Source organism: Podarcis pityusensis (assembly GCF_964106645.2).
Source record: "Podarcis pityusensis genome assembly, chromosome: 7".
NCBI classification, from domain to species: Eukaryota; Metazoa; Chordata; class Lepidosauria; order Squamata; family Lacertidae; genus Podarcis; species Podarcis pityusensis.
In genome coordinates, this window is record NC_138031.1 from 58,603,207 (window position 1) to 58,630,839 (window position 27,633).

Consider the following 27,633-nt stretch of genomic DNA (forward strand, 5'->3'; position numbering starts at 1 on the left):
CAATTGTTTTAAGGGGGGGAAGCGGGGAGCAACTAACTTTATCTATGGGCTGGTAATCCTAAAACAATTGTTACATTGCTGAAGTATCATATCATTTCCTATCTGTGAAGAAGGGGGGTGTTTTTTCAGGATGAGCAAGGCTTGAGTTAGAGATCGGCATTATGGGTACTCGATGATTCCCATGCACCAGTTGGAGTGCCCAAACCTTGGAGCCTTCTGATGCTGATTCCTGTCAACCTTTCCAAATTGGCAGGCAATGAGGGGAGGTATCTCCCCTACATATCTCATCCTCTCCCTTTGGGAGGCAGTATGGCTTAGGCCCAAAGAGAGAGACCACTGAATCAGCAGTGGTGAAGAGAACAAGGTGGAGTCCAATGGAAACATACTGGTAAAAAAGCTAGGACTGGCACTGATGGTAATGACTCTTAAAAGTCAGCAGTCCTAAAATAGATCCGATCATGTAATCAAATCAGGTAACAAAGGAATTGCCTCCTTACCAACGTATTTTCTCCTGGAGCCCACAAAACACAGGGTAGTGATCATCTGTTGTTTTGAAGCCCCAACGGCAAGGTATGATTGCCCATGGGTAGGTAATTTGCGGTATTCCCTCTACACGCTTGCAGTTTCCCTAAGTCACTGTGTGCTTGCAGGGAATTCTGAATTCCTCCCACTTCTGCATGTCGAAAATAGTCCTGCTACTGGATCTGTAGGCAGGATGTGATGACTGCAGAGTTGCTTATCTCAGCATGAGAGAGAGATGAGTCTCTCCGCAGGGCTGTCATGCAGAAGACTATTGTCTGTTTGTCCAGGAGGCAGAAGCAGGACCTGGTAAGGAAGCAGATTTCATAGGAACATCGGAAGCTGCTTGTTGTTTAGTCATTTAGTCGTGTCCGACTCTTCGTGACCCCATGGACTAGAGCATGCCAGGCACTCCTGTCTTCCACTGCCTCCCGCAGTTTAGTCAAACTCATGCTGGTAGCTTCGAGAACACTATCCAACCATCTCGTCCTCTGTCGTCCCCTTCTCCTTGTGCCCTCCATCTTTTCCAACATCAGGGTCTTTTCCAGGGAGTCTTCTCTTCTCATGAGGTGGCCAAAGTATTGGAGTCTCAGCTTCACGATCTTTTCTTCCAGTGAGCACTCAGGGCACTCATTTCCTTAAGAATGGATAGGTTTGATCTTCTTGCAGTCCATGGGACTCTCAAGAGTCTCCTCCAGCACCATAGTTCAAAAGCATCAATTCTTCGGCGATCAGCCTTCTTTATGGTCCAGCTCTCAATTCCATACATCACTACTGGGAAGCTACCTTATACACTACATTGGAAGCTACCTTATACTAAATCAGACCATTGTTCAGTCTACACCAGATATTATCTACACCAGAACCTTTGGGCCTTTGGATATTGCTGAACTACAACTCCCATAATTCCTGGCCATTAGCCTTGTTTGCTGGAGCCGATGGGAGCTGTAAGTTCAGACTGGCAGTGTTTCTCCAAGGTGTTACAGATTTGCATGCAAAGCAAATGCTATGCTACTGAGCTAGGAGAAACTTCTTAATTATGGGAGCTGTTTGATAGTGGAGCTGGCCATCTCAGGAGGTTGTGGTGGAGCCTCCTTTGATGGGGGTATTTAAACAGAGGCTGGCCAGCCCTCCATTGAGGATGATATAGTTGCAGATTCCTGCACTGAGCAAAGCACTGAACCTCCAAAGTTCCAACACACCATTCTAGGATTCTATTTATCTGACAGCTAAGCCAGTGGTGTGAACTGCCCAGAGGACTTTGGGCATCAACTATTGTTCTAAATAAATACAGTGTTTATTTTTACTTTTAGCTGTGAGTTCACTGCAGCCAAGGTTGCTTCCACAATATCTCTGTTCTTTACAGATGGCATAATTCAGGCATAGGCAAACTCGGCCCTCCAGATGTTCTGGGACTACAACTCTCATCATCCCTAGCTAACAGGACCAGTGGTCAGGGATGATGGGAATTGTAGTCCCAAAACATCTGGAGGGCTGTTCCAGAGCCCATGGGTAAAAAATTTACAGCTGAAAATAACGGCAATGGGAATCTCCCCATCCAAATTACTAGAGCAGGACATAGTTCCAGCTAAAAGAACAGTAACCTGTAAACTAGAGGAGATGGACTTGCAGCAGAAAATGGTCTTGGGCAATGGTACCTGCTCACCTCTAAACCTTGGTTTATCACCCCTCTTAAGGCTCCCAAACTATTTGAATTCCTTAACTTCTTCGGCTCATAGATATGCCTTTGTAAAGGCAAGATTCAACACCTTCCCATCGAACATGCTGAGAAATAGATTCTCCAATGGACAGATATCGCTCTTATGTGATTGTAATTGTGGGGTACCGGAATCGTTGCATCACATAATTTTTGACTGTGCTTTTCACTCATCGGCCAGGAGCAAGTTTCTTGCCCAATATCTAAACTGAATTGCCGATGATACGAATGAAGCCAAACTGAGATATCTATTAAATGATGATGACCCCCTAAGATCACTCACGGTTGCCAGATTCTTGATCAGTGTCCTATCCCTAAAGAAGAGAAACGGACTCCTGTGTGGCTCGGAAAATCCCTTTAAACCATGATCTATGTTTTAGGATGTAACTAGGTGAATCACCATTGATGTCTTCTATTGATTTGTGAGCAGATGGTGATGGTTATGTTACAAATTTATTGCAACGTATGATGTTGGTCTTTTGTTTTTGTTCTGCTTTGGTTCTTGTCTGTTTTTTGTAAGTTTTGACGGTTTTAAATTTGGAGGTTCAAGTACATTATGTTGGTATGGGAAACTGTCGTGTGACGGGCCAATGGCCGTAATAAAGATCAATCCAAAATCTGGAGGGCTGAGTTTGCCTATGCCTGGCATAATGCATTCACTTGGTTATTATATTCAGGCAGTGTCGCTGCCAAGATGTTGCATTTCATGTACACATTTGCAGCTTAAAACACAGTGAGGTGGTTCCCACTCTCCACTCTGCTTCAAGTGGCATTTGAGCACTGATGTAGCTGCCGGGTATGTCTTCACCTGATGTGCGCTACCTGTTTGGTTTCCCCATGCCTGCAGTCCTTCCCAAACTATTCCTGAAGCTGTCATCTGTGCAAGCGTGAAGGCTGTCTCAAATGATAATGGTAATGATCATCATCATCATCATCATCTAGCCTGCTGGATCAGGCCAATGGCCCATCTAGTCAAGCATCCTGTTCTCACAGTGGCCACCCAGTGGATTGTGTGAAACCAATAGGCAGGGCCCAAGCACATGAGCACTCTCTCCTTTAGTATTCAGAGAATTACTGCCTCTGACTATGAAGGCAGAGCACAGCCATGGTGGCAAGTAGTCATTGAATTTGCTCCATGAATTTCTTCTGTCCTCTTTCAAAGCCACCCAAGAAGAAGAAGAAGAAGAGTTTGGATTTGATATCCCGCCTTTCACTCCCTTTAAGGAGTCTCAAAGCGGCTAACATTCTCCTTTCCCTTCCTCCCCCACAACAAACACTCTGTGAGGTGAGTGGGGCTAAGAGACTTCAAAGAAGTGTGACTGGCCCAAGGTCACCCAGCAGCTGCATGTGGAGGAGCGTTGCTGCCCCTCCCCCCGGGAGTGACTTCCATAGTTCAGGCGCTGTCCAACACACTTCAGCTTAATCGTTGCTTATATAAAATTGGACATAAGCTTGCTTGAGGGAAAATGCACAAAACAGGAACATTTCCCAATAAACTACAGGATAGATAGGACTTGTGGCTAACATCAAACACCAGCAGTGGGAGTGCTCTGCTCCAGTGCTTCCTGCTTGACCTTGCATAGTTTGTGGTGATTTTCCTGACTTAAAATGAAATTTCAAAGTTGTGTCAGACTTTTCAGTGTTTTCTCTAAAGTATGCTTTTTAAAAAGCAACACCTTGCTCTTCTGCAGCTGGCCCGATGTCAAGAAATTAAACAACTACATGACTTTTAGAAAACTTCTGAAGGCAGCCGCAGCCCTGTTTAGGGAAGTTTTTAATGTTTGATGTTTTATCGTGTTTTTAATATTCCATGGGGAGCCGCCCAGAGTGACTGGGGAAACCCACCCAGATGAGCGGGGTATAAATAATAAATTATTATTATTATTTTAGCCTCTTCTAAGGATGCATGAGGCGAGTTGGGTGGAGCTCAAGCATCGCCCCCTGGTGGCGGGGTTGCGATCCAGCTCCAGACCATGGATGGCGGATGCGCTTTAGTGGCTGGGAAGGAGGAAGGGAGACCGACCGTTCCCTGTGTCTGTTTTTTTGTTTTGCTTTGGACAAGAGCATGAAAAAGACTTGCAGGCATCGATCGCCTATGCTTTGCTAGCTTGGCCTAATAGTACGCACACCCACTTCCAATTTTTATTGCCCTTGATTACAAAATAATAATGATAGTAATAATAATAATAATTAATAAATCCTCCAACAGCTCCTGCTCCGTCCTGTAAATCTTCGGGAAGACAACGAGGAGGAGCAGATGGGGCACTGAAGGATGCAGCCGTACCCTGCCGAAGCATCAGCTGCTGTCCCTGGCGCCGCCCGATCTCTCTCTCTTTCCTAGCCCCACCCCCTCCTCGCCTCATCTCTAACCGCCAGGTAAGAAAATCTGAGCTCCCCGCCCGCTTCCATCGTAGGTCGGTGCTGGCGACTTTGTGTCGCATGCAAAGGGAAGCCCTCGCAAGCCGTTTCTGCTTTCAGTAAGTGGGGTGTGGTGGAAAAGGGGTGCGGGGTAGGTCCAGCAATCGCTGGAAGATGCATTTGCTTCAATTTCTCGATTTTGCTCTGGCCCTGGGTTTTTGTCTTGAACACAGCCAGCCTCTGCTCCCAGCAAGGTGAGATCTGCGTAAGGATTTTGCAAACGCAAAGGGGAAAGTCAAATATGTTTCATCTCTCTCTCTTTCCTCCCCCCCCCCGCTTCCCCCGCTGCAACAAAAACAAAAAACCGTGGTGGTCTCCAGGGGAAATGCATTTCTTCCTTTTAGTGCCTAGCAATTTTGCAAAGAGTCTTTCTCTGCAGCTTCCTCGCCGTGACAGAGCGCTTGTGCATCCGTCACTGGGCAAAAAACCCTGAAGGTAGATATTGTCTGCCTTTTGCATTCATCTTGCAACAAGGAGTCAGATGCATGTCTGCCGGGCTATGTTTTCACATTGCTGTGTGTGGGAACCTCTCCCCCGCCTGCTGCTGAGCAACTAGACGAAGTTGATGGAAAGAGCAGCAATGGCTGGTTGCATCAAGTGATGGGGGACATCTCATAAAAATATCTTCTGCAAGGTATAAAAGTGGCTTCTATAAAACAATCACTTGCATGTTCCAAGTTACTTACAACCTTTTGGCTAAGAGAAACCAGAGGCAAATGATTTTTGTTTGTTTGTATGGGATGCACTCATCCAATTTTGCACCAGATAAGCCAAATGTTTCAAAATGTTTGTGAGAAGCACAGATCAGGGTGATAAGAATTCAGTACTGGCAATATCCCATTTAAAGATGAAACGGAATAGGATTGGGAGACAAATATAGCGAAACATAATGTGCATGTTTACTTGGGACAGCTGCATGCGCCGGTGACACTTAATGGACTGCTAGGACTACATGGTTCCCACGAGCAATACTTAAATTTTTTATTTTGTTTTGTATTGCTCATGTTTGAAATTGGAATGGCAAAAATAGATGCGCCTGGTGAAAATGTGTTTTCAATTTAAAATGGATCTTTTCCGGTGTCCATAACACACCCCAGTGGCGTAGCGTAGGGGGTGCAGGGGGGGCCAGCTGCACCGGGCACAACATCTGGGGGTTAGGGGGCGCAAATCCACAGGTTATGGGACGCAAATTACTTGCCTTGCCCCGGGTACTGACAACCCACGCTACGCCACTGACACACCCAACAGCTCTTGCAAGTGTTGCCCCCCAGAGACTATAAAGTACTGTTTTGCCTGAAGCAGGAGTTCCTATCCCTGCCATCTGTACATATAGGTGGCCATGTTTATAAAGCAGGGAACATCTTTCTGTTAGCCTCCCAATGCCCCCTAAGCACCGGCAGGCTCATCTCAGCTATCTGCCAATCACCCATTCCCACCACCCTTCTGAGTAATACCCCTCCCCACCTTCTCACTATATAGAAGGGTCTGGCAACTTCTGTTTCAGTGTATCTGAAGAAGTGTGCTTGCACACGAAAGCTCATACCAAGAACTAACTTAGTTGGTCTTTAAGGTGCTACTGGAAGGAATTTTTTTTCTTTTAATAATGATAATGATCATAATTGCTGGTACCTGCGCAGGCCCTGCAGCAGTGTCAGGCCAGGCTGAAGGTGAACTATTTCTAGGTGTGCCAGAACGCAAAAGGAAGATGTCCTGCTGACCTGACCTTCATTCTTCACCTCATTGTTCTTCACCGCCTTCCTTGGCAGTCTGTTTCACTGTTGAACAGCAAATGTTCTTCCTGACGTGGTTTCCAGGCTCCTTCTCATCCAGGCAGTGACTAGGCCCAAACCTGCTTAGCTTCAGCAAAGATTGTTGCATCAATGTGCCTTCAAACCACACCCTTGGTCTAGATTTTGTTGTGGTCCAGCATTGCTTAGGGTGAAATAAGCATAAATCTCCTTTAGATCAATGGAATTAAGGGGTAATTAAGCTTTCCCTGAATACAGAGATCTTTAAACCCCAGGAGTAGCTTTATAAGCTCTGGCTATTTCATATCGACAACTGTTAAGTGCTTTTCTCAAGAAGACACATGCGTAGCATGGTCATTAAGAGAGAATTATCTTTGTGGCTTGGCAATTTCAAGTTGCTTTCACACACATACCCCTTAAGAAACATACATGGACTTTTATCAGGAAATAAGCAACCAGTGTAGATTTTCACTGTAATGTAGCTTTTGTAAATATGGAAAAGACTGGTTCCTGTTGTCCTCAGAAATAATGAGTTAAGATGGGATTTTACTATTTCTCCACACTTGGAACTTCTTGCTAAGTGTGTATCAGATTTGGAGTCAACTCCTCCGAAATGGGGCATAACATAAACATTCAAATAAATAAATGTTTTTTATTTGTTTTATATATACCAATGGATTTTGGCAATTTTTGTGTCTTGGGGCTCCTATTAATGGTGTCTGACCTTTGATCAGCTGTCTGTTACTACACAGATTAAGATTGGAAAGGCATTTAAAACTGGATGGCTTCAGAAGTGTAGGTTATTTCAAACCAGGTCTATTTCTACTGGCCTTGTGTGTCACAATATAGCATAAATTTCCTTTTAATAATGGCATTTTAATATCTTGCCGGAGCAATTACACTGCTCATTGGCTCCTAGCATGATTGGTTCTTGAAACTGTATAACCTTTCAAAACCTCTCGTCTTTAGAGCTCCCTCGCTATTCAAGGCGACTTCAGCAATTGTTAACGCAGGCATTTGACTAGGCAGCTGTCATATCTGCTTAATTATTCAGTCTCAAAATGACCTTTTAAATGAAGCATCTCCCCACCCCCAGTTATTTAGCAACTGAGAATTTGGTGCATATCTTATCAGCATTTAGCTGAGTGGCTTGATGGCTGTTATTCCCCCCTCCCCAAAATAAAAGCTATCAGGATTATTTGCTAGCTGTGCTTTCCGTCGTCATGCTTGCACATCACGATAAGCCAGAGTTGCTGGCTTTATCATGATTTATTCTGAAAGAGCAGCAAGCTTCTTCAAAAGAAACAAACCAAGTTGGCTTCCCATGGTTCTGAACCTGAAATGATGGGGTTTCTCTTTAACCAACCAGCATTGTCAGCCAGCCTAAATCATGGTAGGGAGTTGTTGTTGTTGCTGTTAGTCTTACAAATCTTGGCTTGATAGGAACAGTGGTGGCTGGTAGGACAGAAGGAAGGGAGCCCAGCAGTAGGTGGCGCCAGAGCAAATGACAGTTGCAGCCAGCTAATATTCAGCTTCTACACAACCTCCTCCCTGCTGCGTTCTGCAAGGGCAATGGTGTCACTAAGGAGGAGGAGGAAGATGGCAGACAGTTCTACTCCTGAACTAATATAAAGAAACTAGGGAAGTGGGGGGTGTGGTGTGGTGTGTTTGGCTCAGAACAGAATGAGGTTGGTGTGGCAGTGCTCCATTTGCCCAAATTGTCCATCTTCCCCTGGGTAGGGAACAACTAAGTAAGATCCCAGATTTGGATGCTGAATCAAGCCAAGTTAATTGTGGCTCCCTGGTTTCTTTCTCTCATTCCCAACAGGGGAGGAAGAGAGTATGAGTTGTCAGTTTCACAGTAAACCATGGCTAGGCAGCAATTTTTCCTAGCCTTTTCTGTTTTTTTGTCACTGCAATGAGGTAATGTTTGCACACTATTATTTGCTTGCTAATTAATGTTCATCACAACATGTGTCCCTCCCCTTTGCTCCCCTGCAGGCTCCCAGCTGGATATTGGACAGAACTGGCAGAAACGAAGGGTTTTTTTTAATGCAAAGTCTTTAAATTGCTCCCTGAAACTGAGGTTGATCTTGCCTGTTGAAGAATGGCTCTTGCGCTAGAACTAGGAGCCCTGTGCTTACTCTTGGGAATTCTAACAGGTAAGGCAAGACTCTTCGTACTCATGCTGTATAAATATAATAAACCATTATTTTGCTTTTGAGGCCACGAGAGAGAATAAAGGTCTGCACACAACCCAGGTTCTCCACTGTGCACAGAACCTCAAAATAATTTCTGACTTGCAAAGACTCCCAAATGGCTTATGAAGATTGTGATAGAAGTAATAGAAGTATCTTAGCACCAGCTGGAGAGTCTAAATGGATGTGCACCGTACAGTATAGACATGTCACAGTTGCTTGAGCAGTTCAGTCCATACCTCACAGTAAACCATGGTCTGAACCAAGGGTCATTGCTTGTTTTGCTCCCAACAAACATTTGGTAAGCCAAGAAAACCGCATGGAGGTTTTTTGTACAATCAAGCATTATTTAAATTTTATGAAATGAATAAATTAATAACAAATATTTGCTTCACTTCATTGCTCGTTTGTGGCCAAACAACCCAAGACTTCTTGGTTCAGACACAGTATTAAGTCAAAAGTTGTGGTTTTCTGCTCTCTCTCACTTGTGCAGAGGAGTGAAGCATTCACAGGAAACCATTAACTTTGGTTTACCATGATGTGTGCATGCTATCATTGTAAACACTAAGCGGCCTGAATTTCTATTTCTTTTAAACCCTTTACAGACCATTTGTGCAGATTGCTTTTGAGGTTTTCCCTTTTTCAGAGCTTTATTTTTATTTGACTCGTTTTTTTCCTTGCTCTCGTTTTGCCTCCCCTCAACTGCTAAATCTCCATCTAGAAACAGGGCTCTACTCTTCCTGAAGCAAATGATTTCCCCCTCCCCTCCAAAGGCTTCCCGTGTTTCAGAGAAGAGGTGGCGGCTGGGCACATCAGTAACATGAAAGTAACCCAGAGATAGAATTAAATCCTATTTATTATGTACAGGAGCTTAAAACCACATATAGCTTAACACTGGAGCCTTGGATGAATTTCTGACTTTTGCTTGGTGAAAGATTTTCAGAAGCCCTGCCAAATGTTGCCAGAGTTAGTTAAGCCTTTTTCAGTATGTGGTTAAAAAAATTCTTCCCTCGCCCACACCAGAGGTATAAATCTGTGAGTGATGATCGCGGCTAGTTCAAACTGATCTACAATTGTATGATTTTATGAGTAAGTGGTTTAGGGTTAAAAGTTTGTTTGTTCATACATTGGGAGTATGGGGTGTTAGGGGAGGGGTAGCACCTCTTATGATGGATGCGGGTAGCGCTGTGGTCTAAACCACAGAGCCTAGGGCTTGCTGATCAGAAGATCGGCGGTTCAAATCCCTGCAATGGGGTGAGCTCTCATTGTTTGGTCCCAGCTCCTGCCCACCTAGCAGTTCAAAAGCACATCAAAATACAAGTAGATAAATAGGTACCACTCTGGTGGGAAGGTAAACGGCGTTTCCGTGCGCTGCTCTGGTTCGCCAGAAGCAGCTTAGTCATACTGGCCACATGACCCGGAAGCTGTCTGTGGACAAACGCCGGCTCCCTTGGCCTATAGAGCGAGATGAGCGCACAACCCCAGAGTTGTCCACGACGGGACCTAACGGTCAGGAGTACCTTTACCTTTACCTTTTAGCACCTCTTATGGGGTACCACTTCAGCAGGGCTTGTCGCCTGGGCAGCCCAGGGCCTCTACACACACTGCCTAGGCTCCCTCCCCCCCGGGAGATCACTTTGGTGCTGTTAACTTCACCTCCGGAGGTGCACTGAAATCTTCAGTATGTTGCTGACGTTTTCCTTTGTGATTGTGGGCCTGTGAACCATCCCAACACCTCTCATACTCTGGGAGCTGCTAACTAGACTTGCAATGTTGATGTCGTGAATGCTCAGTTAAAGTGTTCCTTAGTTTTCTGCCTCCATTCAGTAATCCACTTATTTTATTTTAAATTTATGTATCTTATTCCTAATACTCTGTCATCTACGTCAGTGATCATCAGCAATTTTCCACCATCAGTTAGTCCTCGACCATTCCCTGGGCTCCATGAAAATTGTTTCTTACACTTGTGTTAGAAAGGCTGTCATTTCGCATTTATATAGTTGCTGCAACTTCACGGACCGAATAATATAGCTTGACAATGCAATTCTATACGCACCTAGTCAGAAGTAAACCCTGCTGAGTTTATTGGGGATTGCACCATAAAGTGTACATAGAATTTCAGCCTTGACCACTGATGTAAAGGCACAGGAAGGTATAGATTTAAAATTTCAGCCAAGTTACAGAACACTGTCATTACACTGTGAGAATTTTTCTGACGCCTTCGCTTTAGCTGCAATCCTATTACATGCTTACCTCTGAGTAAGCCTCACTGAATTCAGTAGGGTTCACTTTTTGAGTAGACATAGTTTGCCCTGTTACTTTTGTTTGTCATGTGTCTTCTATACTGTTTCCCCTGTGTTTTTTTTAAAATGGTTTTTATTTTTTCTAGTGTAGGACATGCTGAGGCCATTTGGTGATAAGGCAAGATATAAATACCTTAGATAAATAATACCGAACAGATTGTCCATGCTTTCCATACCATCTGTAAAGCTGAAGCCAATTTGACTCACATTGTTGTTAAGGGAATAAACTGGTGCCTGTGTCCTGTTTCTGACATCTTGCTTTCATCCAGTTGTCTCTACCCACAAGGCCTAGAAAACTGCCATTTAAAGGTAATTACAGCTGAGACCTAGATAGATGCATTTAAGTTCATAGTAACAGAGCCAAGCCCAATGTGTATTTTGGATAGAGAGGCCACTTGTATGTGGCTCAAAAAGATTCGGTGGAACTCACTTTTTAATAGATATCTGTTCACTTGCTGCACACATACTGAAAAGGGCGAAGGCTGTGTCAGATGTTCTGCTGACTCACTGACAATGAAATTAAAGTGACTGTGTAAAAATCATGGCATTTGCCATTATGTTTTTATTTTAAGACTGGGATATTAGAGATGCCCCTCTTGCTTGGCTACCCACTATTGGAGGCAGGATGATGGGCTTGATGGATCTTTAGTCTGATTTGACAGGTCTCTGGTTACATTCACCATTAAGAAACTAATGGGATGAACTTAGCTAGGTGGAGATTTTTTTAAAAAAATAATAAATTTTAATATAATATAATATAATATAATATAATATAATATAATATAATATAATTAGGATAAGTGCATTTGACAGCATGAGTTTTGGCTTCTAAATTACCAGCAAACATAAAAGTCGTATATGGATTACACCACCACTTCTGCAAGCCAGTTTACACCATGTTGTTCATACAGTTAAACTTACGCTGTCCCTCCCAAGAATACAGCAGAGTCAGAGTTGATATGCTGAAGTGCCTTGTGCAGTGCTCAGCTCCCGGCTTCCTTATAGTCCTTATTCATACAGTTTTGCACCTTTATCCTTTGCATTATCCATCCACTCACTTCAGACTTCCACCTGTTTTCGGTTTGAACTACTGTCCCATCTGCATGCATGCATGAGCAGCATGGGCGTAGCCAGGATTTTTATTGGAGGGGGCAGGACTTTTGTTAGGGGGGTCAGAACTGATGTGATTGGTCAGTTAGTTAAGTGTTTTTATTGTTTTACTTGATCTAAGGGGGGCAGCTGCCCCTCACTGACCCCCTTGGCTACGCCCATGATGAACAGAGTGAAATCCACCTCCTTGCTTGTGACAGGGGTGGGTTTATGTGTGTGAGTATGAAAACAACCACATCTGCAAGCCATACCTGCAAGGCCAACTGTGAGAGTTTATCCCCTCATAATCCTCACCTGGCTGGGAACGTTAGCAGTGATTAGCTGGAAAGGACCTTCCAATGGGCCCCATCTGTGTGGTTTTTCATTGAGTTCCTTCATGCCCATGGGGCGTGGGATTGCAACATAAAATGCTGTAGGCGCATTTTGGCAAGGCTTGAGATGCCTTATGCGACTTGATTCTGAGGAAGAGCTCAGCAGCAAAAATAACAACTGACAAAGTATAATTGGGGGGAACAGACTGGGGGGGGGATCAAGGTCTTAAAACACCATCGCCACATCATTTACTGTTAATTAGTCATTTGTGTACTGTCTGAATTGGTTCTTCAGTAGGATCCCAGAAATACAGTAGTTTGCTGAAAGCAGAGGATAGCTCTTTCCCTTGTAGAAGTGCCTAACCCTGATTCTCTGCAAACCAGATGCTCTCTTTTTCAGTGACTCAGCAGGCCGCATTGCCTAGTAAGCTTCTTTGTGTGCTACCCCTATTTCAGTGGCAGCTTAAAAAAAAAAGACCTTTCATTGTACCTCTCTCCAAAATAAGCGAGATGGATGCAGTGATATGTCACTTCAAAAAATAGGGGGAGCAGGCTCTAGTTGGAAAACCATCTTTTGCTCTCTGGACAAGAGCTGTGATTTATTTTCCCCCCTTTTCTTAGGCTAGTTTGGAAGGAAGGTGCAGTCAAAGAAGGGATCTGATTCTTGTTACTTTTAATTGAGTTTTTAATTATTTGAGTGACGATTCAAGTGATTCCTTGTTGATAAAGTGACTACTCTCTAGGCTACATTAAATCAATATAAATTAATGAAGCTTTTTATTTTTATGAGAATGCATTGTAAGGGGAAGGACTTTTCAGTGCTCCTGCTCTCTTGTGATATGAGTACCTATCATTTCAGGGTGTTTCTGCGAACAGTGCAGAGAAGGCGCCAAGTATTCAGATGCAATAATATCTCCTAATTTAGAAACGATGAAGATTATGCGGGTCCCCCATGCTGTGTCGGTGTTAGACTGCACGGCAGCCTGTTGCGATCTTTCCGACTGCGACTTGTCCTGGATGTTTGAACGGCACTGCTACATCGTCAGTTGCCAACGTAAAGGGAACTGCGAGCCCAAGAAGATGGAGAAGGTGAAGTCCTCTTTGACTTTTGTGCTAAGGCCTCCCCAGAGGCCCTCTGCACCGCTGGGATACGGGCAGGTCCTCCGCCCAATGGCGCTGCAGGGAGACCCATCAGACGAAGTCAGCAGCCTGAAGGAGCTGTCCTTCCTCAGTCGGGAGGAGAGCCCAGACTACCCGGATGAATATGGAGATACGGAGCAGAACCCCTTTCGGCTGAGCCTCAAACCTGAAGAGAAGGAGGATGTGAACTATGCTGACTGGAGTTTGTTGGTGGCAACTGAGAATGGCTTCAATTCTTCAGGGCTCAGTGATGGAGACAAACATGTTGACCTGGTCAGAAGTGAAGAGGAGAGAGGTCCATTGGAGACGCCTACAGGTGCAAATGAATCCGAGGGAAATCATATCACCGAACGTCCTGGAGAGTTGCCAGAGATCATGTTGGGCATGATGGAGAAATCTGCAAATGAATTAGGTTTTCAGCCGCCTGATGAAACCAACAGCACCTGGCAGGAAGAGGTATGCTACCAGTATTTCATTTTTTGAAATAGCATTGGAGTAACATAGAAATCTGCAAATAAAATAGTTTGGTTTCCCACCAAACTAGATTCCCCCCCCCCCCCCCCGAATTCTTTGGTGGGAACCCATGCCTGTTAAGATGGAATAAAATTGATAAAAGGCTTGCGGTGCTGGTGGAATTTTGGCCTAATTTTTGTTTGAGGCAGTTAAATTCTTGCTCATGTAACTGGGAGTTGATTTTAAGAAACGGCCCTTAGTTAATGCGGAAAATTAGCAGTAGTCTTTGTTGTTTGTGAAAGCTGAAAAGCCTAGATTAGTGCTGATTAATCCTAGATTAGTTTAGGAAAGCCTAGATTAATTTAAATATACTTCCTTTCCCCCCCACTTGCATTGCATATCTTTTGGGCAACTCAGACAAATAAGATTTCATTGTGCTAGTTGTACAGAAGGACAGGAAATTTCTGTCGCCTGGATTTAATAAGCATTTTGCTCTGTGTGCTATCATCTCACTTTACTGTTGGTCTCCTATATAGCTATGAGGGTGCCAGGTGATGTACTGCTTTCACTGCTTGTAGAGGGAATTATTTTGCAGAATTTGCATGGGTGTGTGTTTCTTTATCTCCAGCGGTCCCACCCTGGTTTTTTGTTCAGTTTTCATAGCAGAGCTAGATAAATCCCAGTCATCTACTTGCCCAGGTACTTAAATATTTGATGCTGGGACTTGGGAATGTACAATGTTTCTCATCCCATATGTCACTGGTAAATGCAATTGATTCTAGCTGTAACATAATTTTGCACTTTTACTTCCAATACAGTGTTTACGATGTGTGTCATAATGTGAGAGGGGAAATATACACAATAATTATATATTCCTGCAATTCATCTTGTAGGTTCTAACAACTTCCCATAATCCTTCCTCATCAGACACCCTGGGGTTTCTCTCCACCACTGCAACACAAACTCAGACATCAGACCTGCGGAATCTTATGCAGGATGATGCCACATCCCTTCCCACTGGTGCTGTTTTCACCCAAGCTACTGCCACAGATCAAGTATTGTTGCCCACTTCTGCCACCAAAGATGGTAATGTAAATTCTTTTGAGAATAAGGCTGCAATCCTAACTGTGCTTATCTGGGAGTAAACCCCACTGAATTCAATAGGAGTTACCGTACTTTTCTGTGTTGTAACACGCCCCAATGTATAAGAAGCCCCTTCTTTTTTGGGACTCCAAATTGAGAAAATGGGGGGAAATTGCCCAAACTTGTTGTTGAGCTTTTTTTTTGGGGGGGTGCCAAAAATCGCTCACCCATAGGACCAACACAGCCGATCACACGGACATCAACGAAGCGACCAATCGTCTGATCGCTCACCGAAAGCAAACGGCAATCGCCCACCCAATTGCCGCAGCAGCCAATATCCTGCGGAACTTGACGCAACAATCAATCACCCGCCAAAACACCACTGACAGTCTCCGGCTCATAGCAGCCACCAATCGCCCGTCCAACCTCATCATTATCCATGTATTAATAATAATAATTTTTTTTATTTATATCCCGCCCTCCCCAGCCGAAGCCGGGCTCAGGGCGGCTAACAACAATAAAATAGTGCAACATTCTAAAAACATTTCATTATAAAAATTAATTAAAATCAAATTGATGGCAACCATAAGCTTAAGTTCTGTAAAGATTGCCAAAGGAGGGAGTGGGGAGACAACCCCACTTTTTATGCTTAATTTTTCAAGAAAAAACATAGTCTTATACACAGAAAATACGGTACTTCAGAGTGGATGTATCTAGGACTGCACTGAAATTAGAAGTGCTAACTTCTCAAACTGTTGCTTGAATCAGGCTTGTAAAAAACTACTTAGCTGCTTGCATGTGGTGAGGAAGAGAAGAATCTTTTAAAGCAGGGAGAAATCCTTGTGCTGAATAAATTATCTGCTTAATGCTTCATCAAATAAAATGCATTATTATTATTATTATTAAGTTTAAGCTTCAGAGGGAAGATTCATCAAGTCTTGATGAGAAAACAACTGTCCCAAACCAATGTTATTAATATACTTGGAATCATAGAACTGTAGAGTTGCAATTGCATGCTTTACCAACTGAGCTATCCCAGCTGTTTCAGCAATAGAAAATTCTTGCTATGCTTTCCTCAATACATTGTTTTAAAATAACTTTTTAAAAAAATTATACGCAGTAAAGGAACTCCTGGTGTCGGCTGGAGATAATCTACAAGTAACTTTGCCAGAAAACGACGTTGAATTGCATGCATCTGTAGTCACACCATTCCTTTCAGGTGAGTTCTTAATGCAAGTGGGATGGAGGAGAAAAGCACCAAGTTGCTCGTCTTATGCTAGAAACCATGTAGAGACTATCGACAAAAATCTGAATACACTATGGTTTGCCCAAACCAGTTTCCTTCCACATTCATTTGAAATGGAAAACTATAGTTTGTTGCAAAGTGAAACCCCTTATTTCTTCCTCTTGCAAATGAAGGGGTGGTACTGCGTGTGAATTCAAGCATGGTTCACTTGCTTTGTTTAAGCTGGGCCAATTATTCTCTCGTAAGATTCTAAATTATTCAGATATTAAATGTGCAAAGTCAGTAAATGTATGCAAAATTGGGAAATCTGCATGAACGTTGTTGGCTGACACAGCTAATGTTGAGTATCAACTTTGTGTTTGGCACCAACTTTTAATTGCGAAAAAGGTAAATAAGGTTTAATAGCTTTATGTAAGCTCAGGGAGAACAAATGAGGGAAGTAAGGATAGAAGTTTTTTCAGAGACAAAGTCATTTTAAACTGATGGGAAAAGTTAGATTATTGCACAGTATGAAAGTCAGAAATTCTACCAGTAATTCACACATATTAGCTGGCTTATGAGGTGTGGCCATTCATACTGATTATGTATAAAAACTTCGCTTGTTGATCAGTTTGGCTAGTTCAATTTTTAGGAAATAGGGACAGTTGCCAGTGATCATGCATGCACCACAATTCTTCCATAACTGGTCCCAGTTCAGATACTAATGCAATCTTCACATGATGTAGGATTGCCATTTCATTTCTTCATTTCACTGTACCCCATACTGATGTTCATTTGTGCGGAGGACTTTCTCATGCAGTTTCTACCCTTCCAAGTAGAAGGGAAAATAAATTGTGTGAGCAGACCATCACTGTAAAATGTTCCGCTTATACCTTAAGTGGTGGAAGGCAGTGGGGCTTTACGTTTCTCTGCCCCGTGAAAGCTTGGCGAACATCAGAGCCAGGATCAGGTCTCTCTTCCAAAGAAGAACCATAACCAATTGCTGTGCTGCTTCCTCCTTTTCAGAATCGGCCTATAGTTATGAGTGGAGCTTGATGAGTCACCCTGATGGTTACAATGGTGAAATGGAGGGCAAGCACACGCCAACGCTGAAACTTTCTCAAGTAAGTGAGCTGCTCCTTAGGGAGATTTGACTCGTGTTTACCGCAGGGTGTGGCAAAATGCACACTCAGCTACGGTGGGTAATGGCGTTAGAGATGCTTTGCTGTAAGGCAGTCGTGTCAGTTACAAGTTGCCGTTGTCAATGGGCCTATTTCTCTCCAGATTAGGGTGGTGTTCCTGGTGGCTGGCACCAAGTGAGATTCCTGAAAATATACCTGTTGGCACCTAAAGAACTTGGTGCTGTTCTAGCCCTGGTGTCAGGAGCCAGAGTCAGGAGTAGGTCTGTAATAAAACACCTGGTGCCCGTGAAGTTAACTCTTTATTCAAAGAAACCAAAACAATGCAGGCCTAGTGATCCCAGCAACTCTTCCCAGTAGGTCTTGCATCATTGTGGCAGTTGCAAGGACCAAAGGTCCCCGTTTTCACACTGCTAAGGCTACTTCCCCTTGTTTCTCTTTTCTCTGCCCTCTTCATTTCTCTGTGTGTTCTGGGAGAGGAGCTGGTCACAGCAGAAGGGGGAGATTCCCTGGCTTCTTCAGCAGCCTGCCTCGTCTCTGTCTCCCGGCCTGCCTCCTCTCCTGCTTCTGATTCTGGACTGCTCTCTGCCCCAGCCTCTTCCTGCTCACTAAACCCTGTCGCCTGAGCAACTCTTATACGTAGGCAGTTCAGGAATATGGTAGACTATCTTACTGGCTGCGCTTCCAGTCTCTGCAATACTTTCTTGTTTCTACGCAGCTCATACCCAGTGCTACCTGTATATATATACCATTTTCCTTTATTTCAGCTGTTAGAAGTATCGGTTGGTTGCTCGAGAGCAATCAGGCAATATGCTTCAATAGTCTGTTTTAATGGTTTCTTATTGGTGATAAAAACCATTAGAATGCAGAGCTCCTCTATTCCGTGGCTGGCTCATTCACTGGCAGAATCTGAGAGTGGGCGGTCCTTAAACCTTCACTAGCAGAGTAGTTTCTTAATGCCCAGTCTGTGCCTCCCCTCTCTGCGCGGACGCCTACTGCTCAAGGAAGGCGTGGGTAACGGGGGACCTCTCTCCTCCCCGCTTTGCTCAGGTAAGGTGTCCTGGCACCGCCTCGCCTCCTCCAAGCCCTGCATCTCCTCTCCACTAGAGGCATGGCTTCCTTCCTCCGCCGAGGAAGTGCTGCTTCCCACAATCTTTGGGGGCTCTCTGCAATCCATCCGGCTTTTCCCCTCTCGCCCCTGAGCCGATGGCAGTTCCCTGACATCAGCCTTCTGGAAGGCACAGCTGCAATGTTCTGAGTTGCTCCCCAGCACCCCTAAGTCATTCTGGGTGGTAGCAGAGATGCTTCTTCATGATGATAATTAAGCTCTGGGTTTGATGCACACTCAAACTTCTTGCATTTTTTGTTATATTGTGCCATGTGAAGTCCTATGTGTTACCGGAGATACATTAAAAAACCCTCTGTTACAGCTGCCAGTAGGTGCCTATGTCTTCAAAGTGACTGTTTCTGCTGAAAATGCATTTGGAGAAGGATTTGTCAATGTCACTGTCCAACCAGGTAAATCAGTTTTTCAGACAGTTAAAACTAATATCCTCCTCTCGCCATACCTGCATGCCAGTTTGATGAATGGTTCTTTTAATCAGTTCTGAATTTCATCAGAGAGTGAACAGCTGTAAAAGTTTTACATTTTTATATTGCATTTGTGTAACATTCCTGCTTTGCCTTTAGAGGGAACCACAGGGTGATAAATGTTCAAGTGCATCCAGCCTTGTAATTTCCTGCTCTTCTGATTTTATTTGTGGGGCAGTTACCCTAGATGAGCACTTGATTTGCACATTCTATGTTAGTGTTTCCCCTCCCCTCTTCTTGCTGCATGTTCAGGATCTACAGTATAGCATTTGGGGGCAAGAAGGTGGAAAAGGGACTCAAGTTGCCCATGTAAATAGTTTTGTATTGAGTGCTGGGTATGACTTGCCCACTTGCATGGGCCTTTTGGTTTCTGCACCCATCTCCCCCCCTTCATTCTGGACCCATTTATTATAAAATATGATGAGGTGCAGATGTATGTAAGCCTCTGTTGTGGTGTACTTCACATATCCAACAGAATGGGATATTGAAATATTTCTTATTCCATGTTTATTCCTCCAAGGAGTTTGTGGTGGCATACCTGGTTATCCTTGTCCTCATTTGATTTTTACTCACAACAACCTTGCAAGGTAGAGTTAGGCTAGGGGACTGTGACTGGCCCAAGGCCCACGCAGTCATCTTCCTGGCTGAATTGGGGGAATTGGACTCTGGTCTTTGCCAGCTTAAGAATTTAAGAAACCTGGGATTTGGGTGGTTTTTTCAGTTGTTCCCTGTAACCGCAAGCCAGGCACAATTTATCCAGTTTGGGATTGTACCAGAAGGTGGCTTTGCTAAATCATAATTTACAAGGATCGGTTTTTCTATTGGTTATGACTTTTTTTTTAAACCTACTGCTTTTATATTAACTGTTTAATCTTGTTCAGCAACTAGTGAATGCTTTTTGGCTGTGGAATAAGCACAAAGCTATCTCAGGCTGATTGAGTCGTGCAGGATGGCCTTATTTAATTAAGCATGGGGTTCTGTTTCTCCCCTTCCCGCAGCTGTCAGAATAAATCAGCCGCCTGTTGCTATCGTATCTCCAAAAGCCCAGGAAATTTCTTTCCCTACAACTTCTGCTTCCATTGATGGGAATCGTAAGTACCAGGCAGCAACTGTGGCTTTGCAGTGTAATTAGAATTGCTCACAGGGATACCAGCTTATTAATTTATGATTCCGTGGCATTTCCTTTCCAACACAGAAAGTACTGATGATACTGAAATAGCCAGTTACCACTGGGAAGAAATTGAAGGCCCCCCTAGAGAAAAGAAGGCATCAGCTGATACACCAGTTTTACATCTGTCTGACCTCGTGCCTGGCAATTACACTTTCAGGTGAGAGGCCTACATTTTTGCGTTTGGCTCCTCAGACCACAACTCGGGCATGGACAAGTCAGAGGAAAAGGCAACCAAAGTTCTTTGTTTAAGTTATTTAGTTAGTATAATGCCCTTCACCCGAAGATCACAGGGTGGTTCACAACATAAAAATGGAAAACAAGAACACAAAATGTGTAATAGTAAAGAACAAACCAATAATCCCCCTCCCACAAATACATTTAAAAGGCCATAGAATGTTAATCAGCCAAAGGCGTGGTTACAGAGAAAAGTTTTGGTCTGGCCCATAAATACTGTATATGTAATGAAGGTGCCAGGCGAGTCTCCCTGGGGAGAGCATTCCACAAACGGGGAGCCACCACAGAAAAGGCCTGTTCTCCACTTGCCACCCTCTGGACCTCTCGTGGAGGAGGCACATGAGGAAGGGCCTCAGAGGATGATCACAGGGTCTGGGTTGGTTCCTATGGGGAGAGGCGGTCCTTGAGGTATTGCAGTCCTGAGCCATAATGATCAAGGGGGTGGTGTGACCTCCCCCTATGAGGAAAGGTTGCAGCATTTGAGACTTTTTAGTTTAGAGAAAACATAAAAGGTAACAAGATAGAAGTCGGTAGGTTATACATGACACGGAGAAAGTGGAAAGAGAGAACCTACCTCTCCTCTCATGACCCTAAAATTTGTGGACACCCAACAAAGCTGAATATTGGAAGATTTCAAGGCAGATGGAAGGAAGGTACTTCATTGCACAGTCCGTGTTTAAACTATGGAACCTGCTTCCACAGCAGGCAGCGAGAGGATTGGATAAATTCATGGAGGAGAGGGCTATTGATGGCTGCTAGCCATGATGACTGGTTCTGAATACCAGTTGCTGGAAACCACAGGAAGGGAGAGTCTTGTTCTTGTTGTGCTCGAATCCTGCTTGTTGGTTTCCTACAGGCAACTGTTCAGCCATTGTGAGAACAGGATGCTGTACTAGATGGGCTATTGGCCTGATTCAATGGACCTTTCTATGCCTGACATTGTATATTACCTCAGACATGGAAAAGGTGGGTGTGGTTTGCCTCCAGCCTGGCAGGCCAATCTCGAAGGCCTGATGGACCTAGGGTTGCCATATTTCAAAAAGTGAAAATCTGAACACAATAGTTGTCAGGCTTTTTTTGGCAAAGTTGTTGAGCTCCCCCCCCCCCCCCCAAGAAGAAGTTCTTGAGCTATTTTTAAGGAAATTCACCAAAATCTAGACTTCCTACATGGGTTGTCATACGTCTGTATTTTCCCGGATATTTCACTAATTTCCTCCTGGACACTTCTTTTGACTGATGTATTCCAGCTATGTCCGGGAAATTCCAGATGTGTGGCCACCCTAGATGGACCTAATTAGGTCCATAGTCTCTGGATTCTGCGCTCCTGAGGTAGAAGAAATCCGTGCATCTGAATTTTGAGAATGGGAGAAAGCACACATTCAATATCATTAATTATTCACATATCTTTTCTCTTCCTTTTTAGGTTAACAGTGATTGACTCCAGTGGAGCAGCTAACTCTACAGAAGCCTCACTGAGAGTCCATGAAAAAGTGGATTTCCCTCCTGTTGCCAATGCAGGGCCAAATCAGGAAATCAATTTGCCTTGCAACTCCGTCACAGTGAATGGAAATCAGAGCAGTGATGATTATGAGATAGTCAGCTATGAGTGGTCCCTGAGCCCGAAAAGTCGAGGCAAAGTGGTAGCAATGCAGGTAAATGGAGATCGTCTTGCCTCATTTAATAATATCCACAACCCCCCGCCCCCCGAATCCAGTAGCTTTCAGATCAGGAGTTTTGTGGTGCTTGGTGAAAACAGGCAAGAAAAGCCTGGTTGCACTTTGTATTGTGCAGGAAATGGTGAACATTACCTTGAAACACTTAGTCTCTTCTATTTTTGCCCTGGCTAGGAAGACACCTGGAAACCATACTTAGAGTGGACCCTGTAAAATATTGCATGGGACTTTAAAAATTAGTCATTTCAGTGGGTCTACTGCGACCAAGTCTGGATCCGACCATCTGTGTTTAGGCAAACCATTGCAAAGGAGCAATAGTGAGTTTTGGACATGGTGACCACACTTAATGTCACAGATGTTGAATTGTTGCGTTCGAAGTTCTGCAGAATATTGTAAGCCTATTCAGGTGGTTGTGAAATATTGGTACAATATTTCTGTATAATGCAGAGGTTTTCTTTCTGTGGCACCCCTGTGGGGCTCAGGAGCCCAGTTATGTCACCCCTTGCCTGCAGAGCTGGCAGCCCCTCACCCCTTTTTGAACCCTCCCTTGTAGAGTGTTCCCTCAGCCTTCTCTCTCCTTGGGAGTCCTCCGGGCAGCCACAGCTGCTCCCTCTGGTCTTTGAGCTGCCCCCCCAACCTCAAAGAGAGGTGCCTCCTTCTACTGCCCCACAGGGGCATGGGAAGCACCCCCTGTCCAGCCCCAGAGACACCATTTGCCTGGGAAGCTTGTAGCCAGGTCTGCTGCAACAAACAACCGCAGAAGCCTTTGGGAGGCAGAGATGCAAGAGGGCATCAGAGGAGGCAGAGAAGGAAAGAGGGACAGAGACCAGTGTTCTCGCAGCACCCCTGACCCATAGTTGTCAACTTTTCTCTTTTCTTGTGAGGAATCCTATTCAGAATAAGGGAATTTCCCTTTAAAAAAGGGAAACATTGACAGCTATGCCCTGACCACCCCAGAGTGCCACTGGTTGAAAACCACTGGTATAAAGATTTGTTACGATAATAGAAAGCTTTATACTATTAACATTTGCCTCATTATTTCTCAATTTTCCTCCCGCACCTCATTACCCAGGGGGTGAGGAGTCCCTACCTCCAGTTATCGTCCATGCAAGAAGGCGAATACACATTTCAGCTGACTGTTACTGATTCTGCTGAACAGCAGTCTACAGCTGAAGTCACGGTGATTGTCCGGCCCGGTAGGCAGATTTATAGTATATTTGACTTAACAGAACATCCTTCAGCTGGCTGGCTGTTGAACCTCTATGTACACGAGCTAACAAATCTAAATCTGACCTTTAATAGTAAGTGGAAGGAGGAGGAGGAGGAAAGACTGCTTGCCTGCCAGGCAGCCTCCATTATTTAGGAATGTGCTGAGCACAGAGGCCAGGCAATAATAGGAGCTGAACTCACAAATGCCCCACCCACTCTATAGGGCTGAAGTGCTTTGTCAGTTAGCATGATTTTTTTTAGGTTAAACCTAGTTCATACTGGCATTCAACATCTGCAATACGTTGCCTGAGTATTGCTGTCACTGATTCATATCTCATTGAGTAACTCATGGAAAACCCATAAGACTGCAGCTTTGCCATCAAAGGTTGCTTCCAAGTAGTGGCATGGCAGATGAAAGAATTAAGCCTTGTGACTGCTTTTTCTGGGCCACCAGGAGGAGGTTGCTTGTCCCTCCTGGAACACATGGCCGCCAGGCCAATTTCTGTCCTTGGTGTGAAATAGAACTTGAACCCTCTACTACTGTTCACAGCAGATTACTGTGAGGATGTTAGAATTCCTGCTCCATGATTGCAGTCATGGGATTTTTGTCTATCACATGACGGTATATGTTTTGACTCCACAGAGTGGGAAGTGAGGGAGACAGGCTGTTTGTGTTACTGTGTTCTGTGAAGTGGGACTATTGTCCTTTGTTCTTTCTCCTTGCTGTCTGATGCTAGAGAGAGAGGGAGCCATGTTGCAGTGCTCCATGTGTGTTTACTCCTCTGTTTACTAGGAGAGGGGACTCTTGATACTCAGGCATGCTCTTTGCATTGCTTTCTCATCCAGGACACAGGACGAGAGGTGGATTAAGTGATATTCCAAGTCACTCCTGGTACCGTTAATACAATAGCCCTTTAATACTTGGGAGAGAGGATAACCCTTGTCAGTTACAGACTAGAAAACACAGACTGTATTTTGAGCAATTTTTGCTTTGTTTCGCTACAGAAAAGAATAGCCCCCCAACAGCCGTGGCTGGGCCAGATAAGGAGCTGACATTCCCTGTCCAGAGCACCGTTCTTGATGGAAGCATGAGCACTGATGACTTAGGCATTGTTTACTATCACTGGGAGAATATCAGGTATTTTGTAAGAGTGGAGGAACGTATCTGGTGGGGCCAAACTAGTGTCTCCTACCATGTTACACAGAAGGAACTTAAAAGCTTGGGGTTGATTGGAGCCATTTAGGCTTTCTGCTAGTTTCTGCATGAACCAAACAAAGTCCCAAGTTTATATGCATCAATATTGTTCATGCCAAATACTGTTGTTTTTTTTGTAGAATGCTAATAATTGTCCACTAGACAATTATTCTTCCAGAGGAAGAATGTGGTAGTTTAATGAGAACTTTCATAATTCAGTTGAAGATGAATGTACTTTTCTCAGGGATTACCATTTGATCTCAGAGGCATCCCGGTACATATCACAAATATCTCAAAGCCACTCAGATTTCTGAACTGAATTTTGAGGCCTCTTAGGTAAAGTTTCTGGCTGAATCTGAAAAACCTGCAAGCCTTGGCCTTTTTAAAACCGCCATCCATTATGTAAGTTTGCAAGGAGGCTTGCAAGTGAATTTCAGGCCCTCAAGTGAATATCAGTTTAAAGAAGTAAAATGCCAAATTCTACCTGCTACAGATGGAATGTTGACACTGTTTAAACCTGTTTGACGAGGTAACCTGAAGAAGCCAAATGATTTGCATTTCTCACCAGTTTCAGTAGCTAGTGTGGAAGTTGCTATTGGCTCTTTTATTCAACATGAAGAAGTATTCTCTTAAAGCTTCAAAAATGTTCATGCCACCACCCCTTGAACTTGCTCCATTTACTAAAATAGCATTTTTTGTTTAAACTGAGTTGAATCTGGTTCCTGAGTTATGCCTTCCTCATCCTTTTTCTTTTTGCTCCGTTGCAGTGGCCCAACCTCTGTGCAAATGGAAGACACTGATAGCGCAGTTGCAACTGTCACAGGCCTGCACGTTGGAACCTACCATTTCAGACTGACCGTCAAAGACAGCCAAGGACTAAGCAGCACAGCCACAATCTCTGTGACTGTCAAGGAGGGTAAGGCTCACTGCCCCATTCACATTTGATTGGAGGTTTATAGGCTCCTCTCCCAACAAGGAAGTTGAGTGCAAAGCAGCTCACAACAAGAAACAGCATTTGAAAACAGCATAGAGCAGTTCCATTAATATCACAATATAGTCCTATGAAAAATATTAAAGCATCAGAAAAGCAACCAAGTATTTTGGTAAATGAATTATTTCAGTGTGGATTTTGAGCCCTGCCAAGTTCTGAGAGTCTTCTTCATCTGAGCAAGGCATTTGGGATACTATATCAGGCAGAGGGCCTTCTCGGTGGTGGCGCCCGCCCTGTGGAACGCCCTCCCATCAGATGTCAAGGAAATAAATAACTATCTGACTTTTAGAAGACATCTGAAGGCAGCCCTGCTTGGGGAAATTTTTAATGTTTGATTTTTGTGTGTGTGTTTTTAATCTGTTGGGAGCCTCCCAGAGTGCCTGGGGAAACCCAGTCGGGTGGGTGGGGTATAAATATATTATTATTATTATTATTATTATTATTATTATTATTATTATTATTTATTTCCATTCCTATTCTTTTATTTCCTGCTCAACTCTTCAAAATAAAGCTCTTCCTCTCTTGCAATTTTATTGTTTAGAAAGCAACCGCCCACCCCAGGCTCATGCAGGGGGCAAGCACATCCTCGTTCTTCCCAATAACTCCATTGCTTTGGATGGTTCACAATCTACTGATGACCAAGGGATTGTGTCTTACCTCTGGATTCGGGATGGCCAGAGCCCAGCAGCTGGGGTAAGTATTTTAATAATTTAATGAAGCCAAATTGAATGTATTGTTTAAAAAAATCCAAATCCAAACACCGTACTCTTTGCTTGCATTGCTGCCATGTAACAGTATGGCCCACTGGATCCAAATTGGACTTGCATGGAGCAGCCTTGGGCAAGCCGATCCGAGTCTCAGCTTTGCAGTCTTAAAATAGGAGTAGAAGAAACCAAACCCATGGGTTTGAAGATGCACTCTTTGGCTGTAGGAAGGGTGGGAGAGATGTTGGCAGACTCCATCGCCCATCATCCCCGGCCATTGCAGTCAATTCTCATAGATGGTAGGAGCTGCAGCCTAACAACATGTGAAAAGCCACAGGCTCCCAACCCCTGACCTTACTTTAATAATGTGGTTGTTCTAGGCCAATTTGTGGTGGGTAGTTGTAAAATCTTGGGCAATTTTTATCTTGCCTTTGAGTGAATATTAATCTGAAGCAGTGTTGACTTCTCCTTTTGCAGGATGTGATACATGGCTCAGATCATGAGGCCATCCTGCAGCTGACCAACCTCGTAGAAGGGAGTTATTCCTTTCACTTGAAAGTCACCGATGGCAAAGGAGAGTCAGACATCGACATGGCTACTGTAGAAGTGCGGCCTGGTATGAGGACGTTTATAGCATGTTGTCCCTCCCAGATCTGTCCTCTTCTCCTATAAGCAGCTTACAGCAAAGATCTTGTCAGGCCAGGTGACCCATTCACATGCGAAACCTTGGCTCGGTAGCTCAGTGGCAGATTTCCCATTGCTGCTAAAAAGTTGTTGTGGTTTGATTCCATTGCAGTTCAAGGCAGGGGCCTAAAGCAGATATGAAGTACAGTCCTTTCAGAAGTCTTGATTCATTTCATTTCCAGTCATGGGTGGAGTGACGATACTGCTTGAATCAAGGCCTTCAAATCTGTCCCACTCTGCAGCCAAAACTTTGTTTCCTCCTCTCATTGCCATAGCCAGCACACTTCCTTGGTGGCTCTCTGATCCTTACCACCATGTTTTCTTCATGAGAGCATACATGGCCTGTATGGTAATGCAATAAAGGACCCTGATGAGGTGGCCAACATACCCTATGTTGTGGCTAGATGAAAGCTTCTATTTGTTGGTTAGCTGCTTTTAATCAAGGTGCATCCTGACAGGCTAATAGTGTGCAGGTAGAAAAGAGAAGTACAATGTAAATGTAAGCCTGGTCTCATGGAGACTCACCTTGTTTTGCCTGCTCAGCAAACCTATGAAAAAATGGCCTCCGATTCCATAAGCAATAACATGGATTACTTTTTATGCTGTGTTCTCACATACCTGCAAATACTGATTTGGATAGTCATGATGCCTTTCATTTTATTATCTTGCTGGTCCCTTGTTTTCTGGGTTTTTGGTACTCCATTTCCTTTCTGCTCTTCTGATTAGCTGCTAAATTTTGCTAACCTTTATAAATTAATCCACCTGCATTTTCTGATGGCATGGGTGACAAATTGGAGGGAGATGGGGAATAACATAGT

General features: G+C 44.0%; 1 protein-coding gene across 7 annotated transcripts in view; it reads left to right on the plus strand.

The window, feature by feature from the left end:
- Positions 1 to 4,223: 4,223 nt before the first annotated feature.
- KIAA0319 overlaps positions 4,224 to 27,633 on the plus strand; it is a 29,442-nt gene continuing 6,032 nt past the window's right edge. Inside the window, exons 1-15 of one of the 7 annotated variants that reach the window (XM_081014143.1) lie at positions 4,224 to 4,612; positions 8,404 to 8,564; positions 13,184 to 13,920; positions 14,811 to 15,003; positions 16,121 to 16,219; positions 17,252 to 17,349; positions 18,795 to 18,882; positions 19,953 to 20,045; positions 20,150 to 20,282; positions 21,783 to 22,011; positions 23,105 to 23,228; positions 24,247 to 24,379; positions 25,204 to 25,352; positions 25,969 to 26,120; positions 26,609 to 26,747. In XM_081014143.1, coding sequence (XP_080870269.1) covers positions 8,510 to 8,564; positions 13,184 to 13,920; positions 14,811 to 15,003; positions 16,121 to 16,219; positions 17,252 to 17,349; positions 18,795 to 18,882; positions 19,953 to 20,045; positions 20,150 to 20,282; positions 21,783 to 22,011; positions 23,105 to 23,228; positions 24,247 to 24,379; positions 25,204 to 25,352; positions 25,969 to 26,120; positions 26,609 to 26,747 — 2,422 coding nt within the window. In that variant the 5' untranslated portion in view covers positions 4,224 to 4,612; positions 8,404 to 8,509. Of the gene's footprint in view, positions 4,714 to 5,045; positions 5,289 to 8,403; positions 8,565 to 11,080; positions 11,213 to 13,183; positions 13,921 to 14,810; positions 15,004 to 16,120; positions 16,220 to 17,251; positions 17,350 to 18,794; positions 18,883 to 19,952; positions 20,046 to 20,149; positions 20,283 to 21,782; positions 22,012 to 23,104; positions 23,229 to 24,246; positions 24,380 to 25,203; positions 25,353 to 25,968; positions 26,121 to 26,608; positions 26,748 to 27,633 lie in introns of those variants that run through there. The other 6 variants (XM_081014142.1, XM_081014144.1, XM_081014145.1 and 3 more) reach the window with 6 other exon arrangements.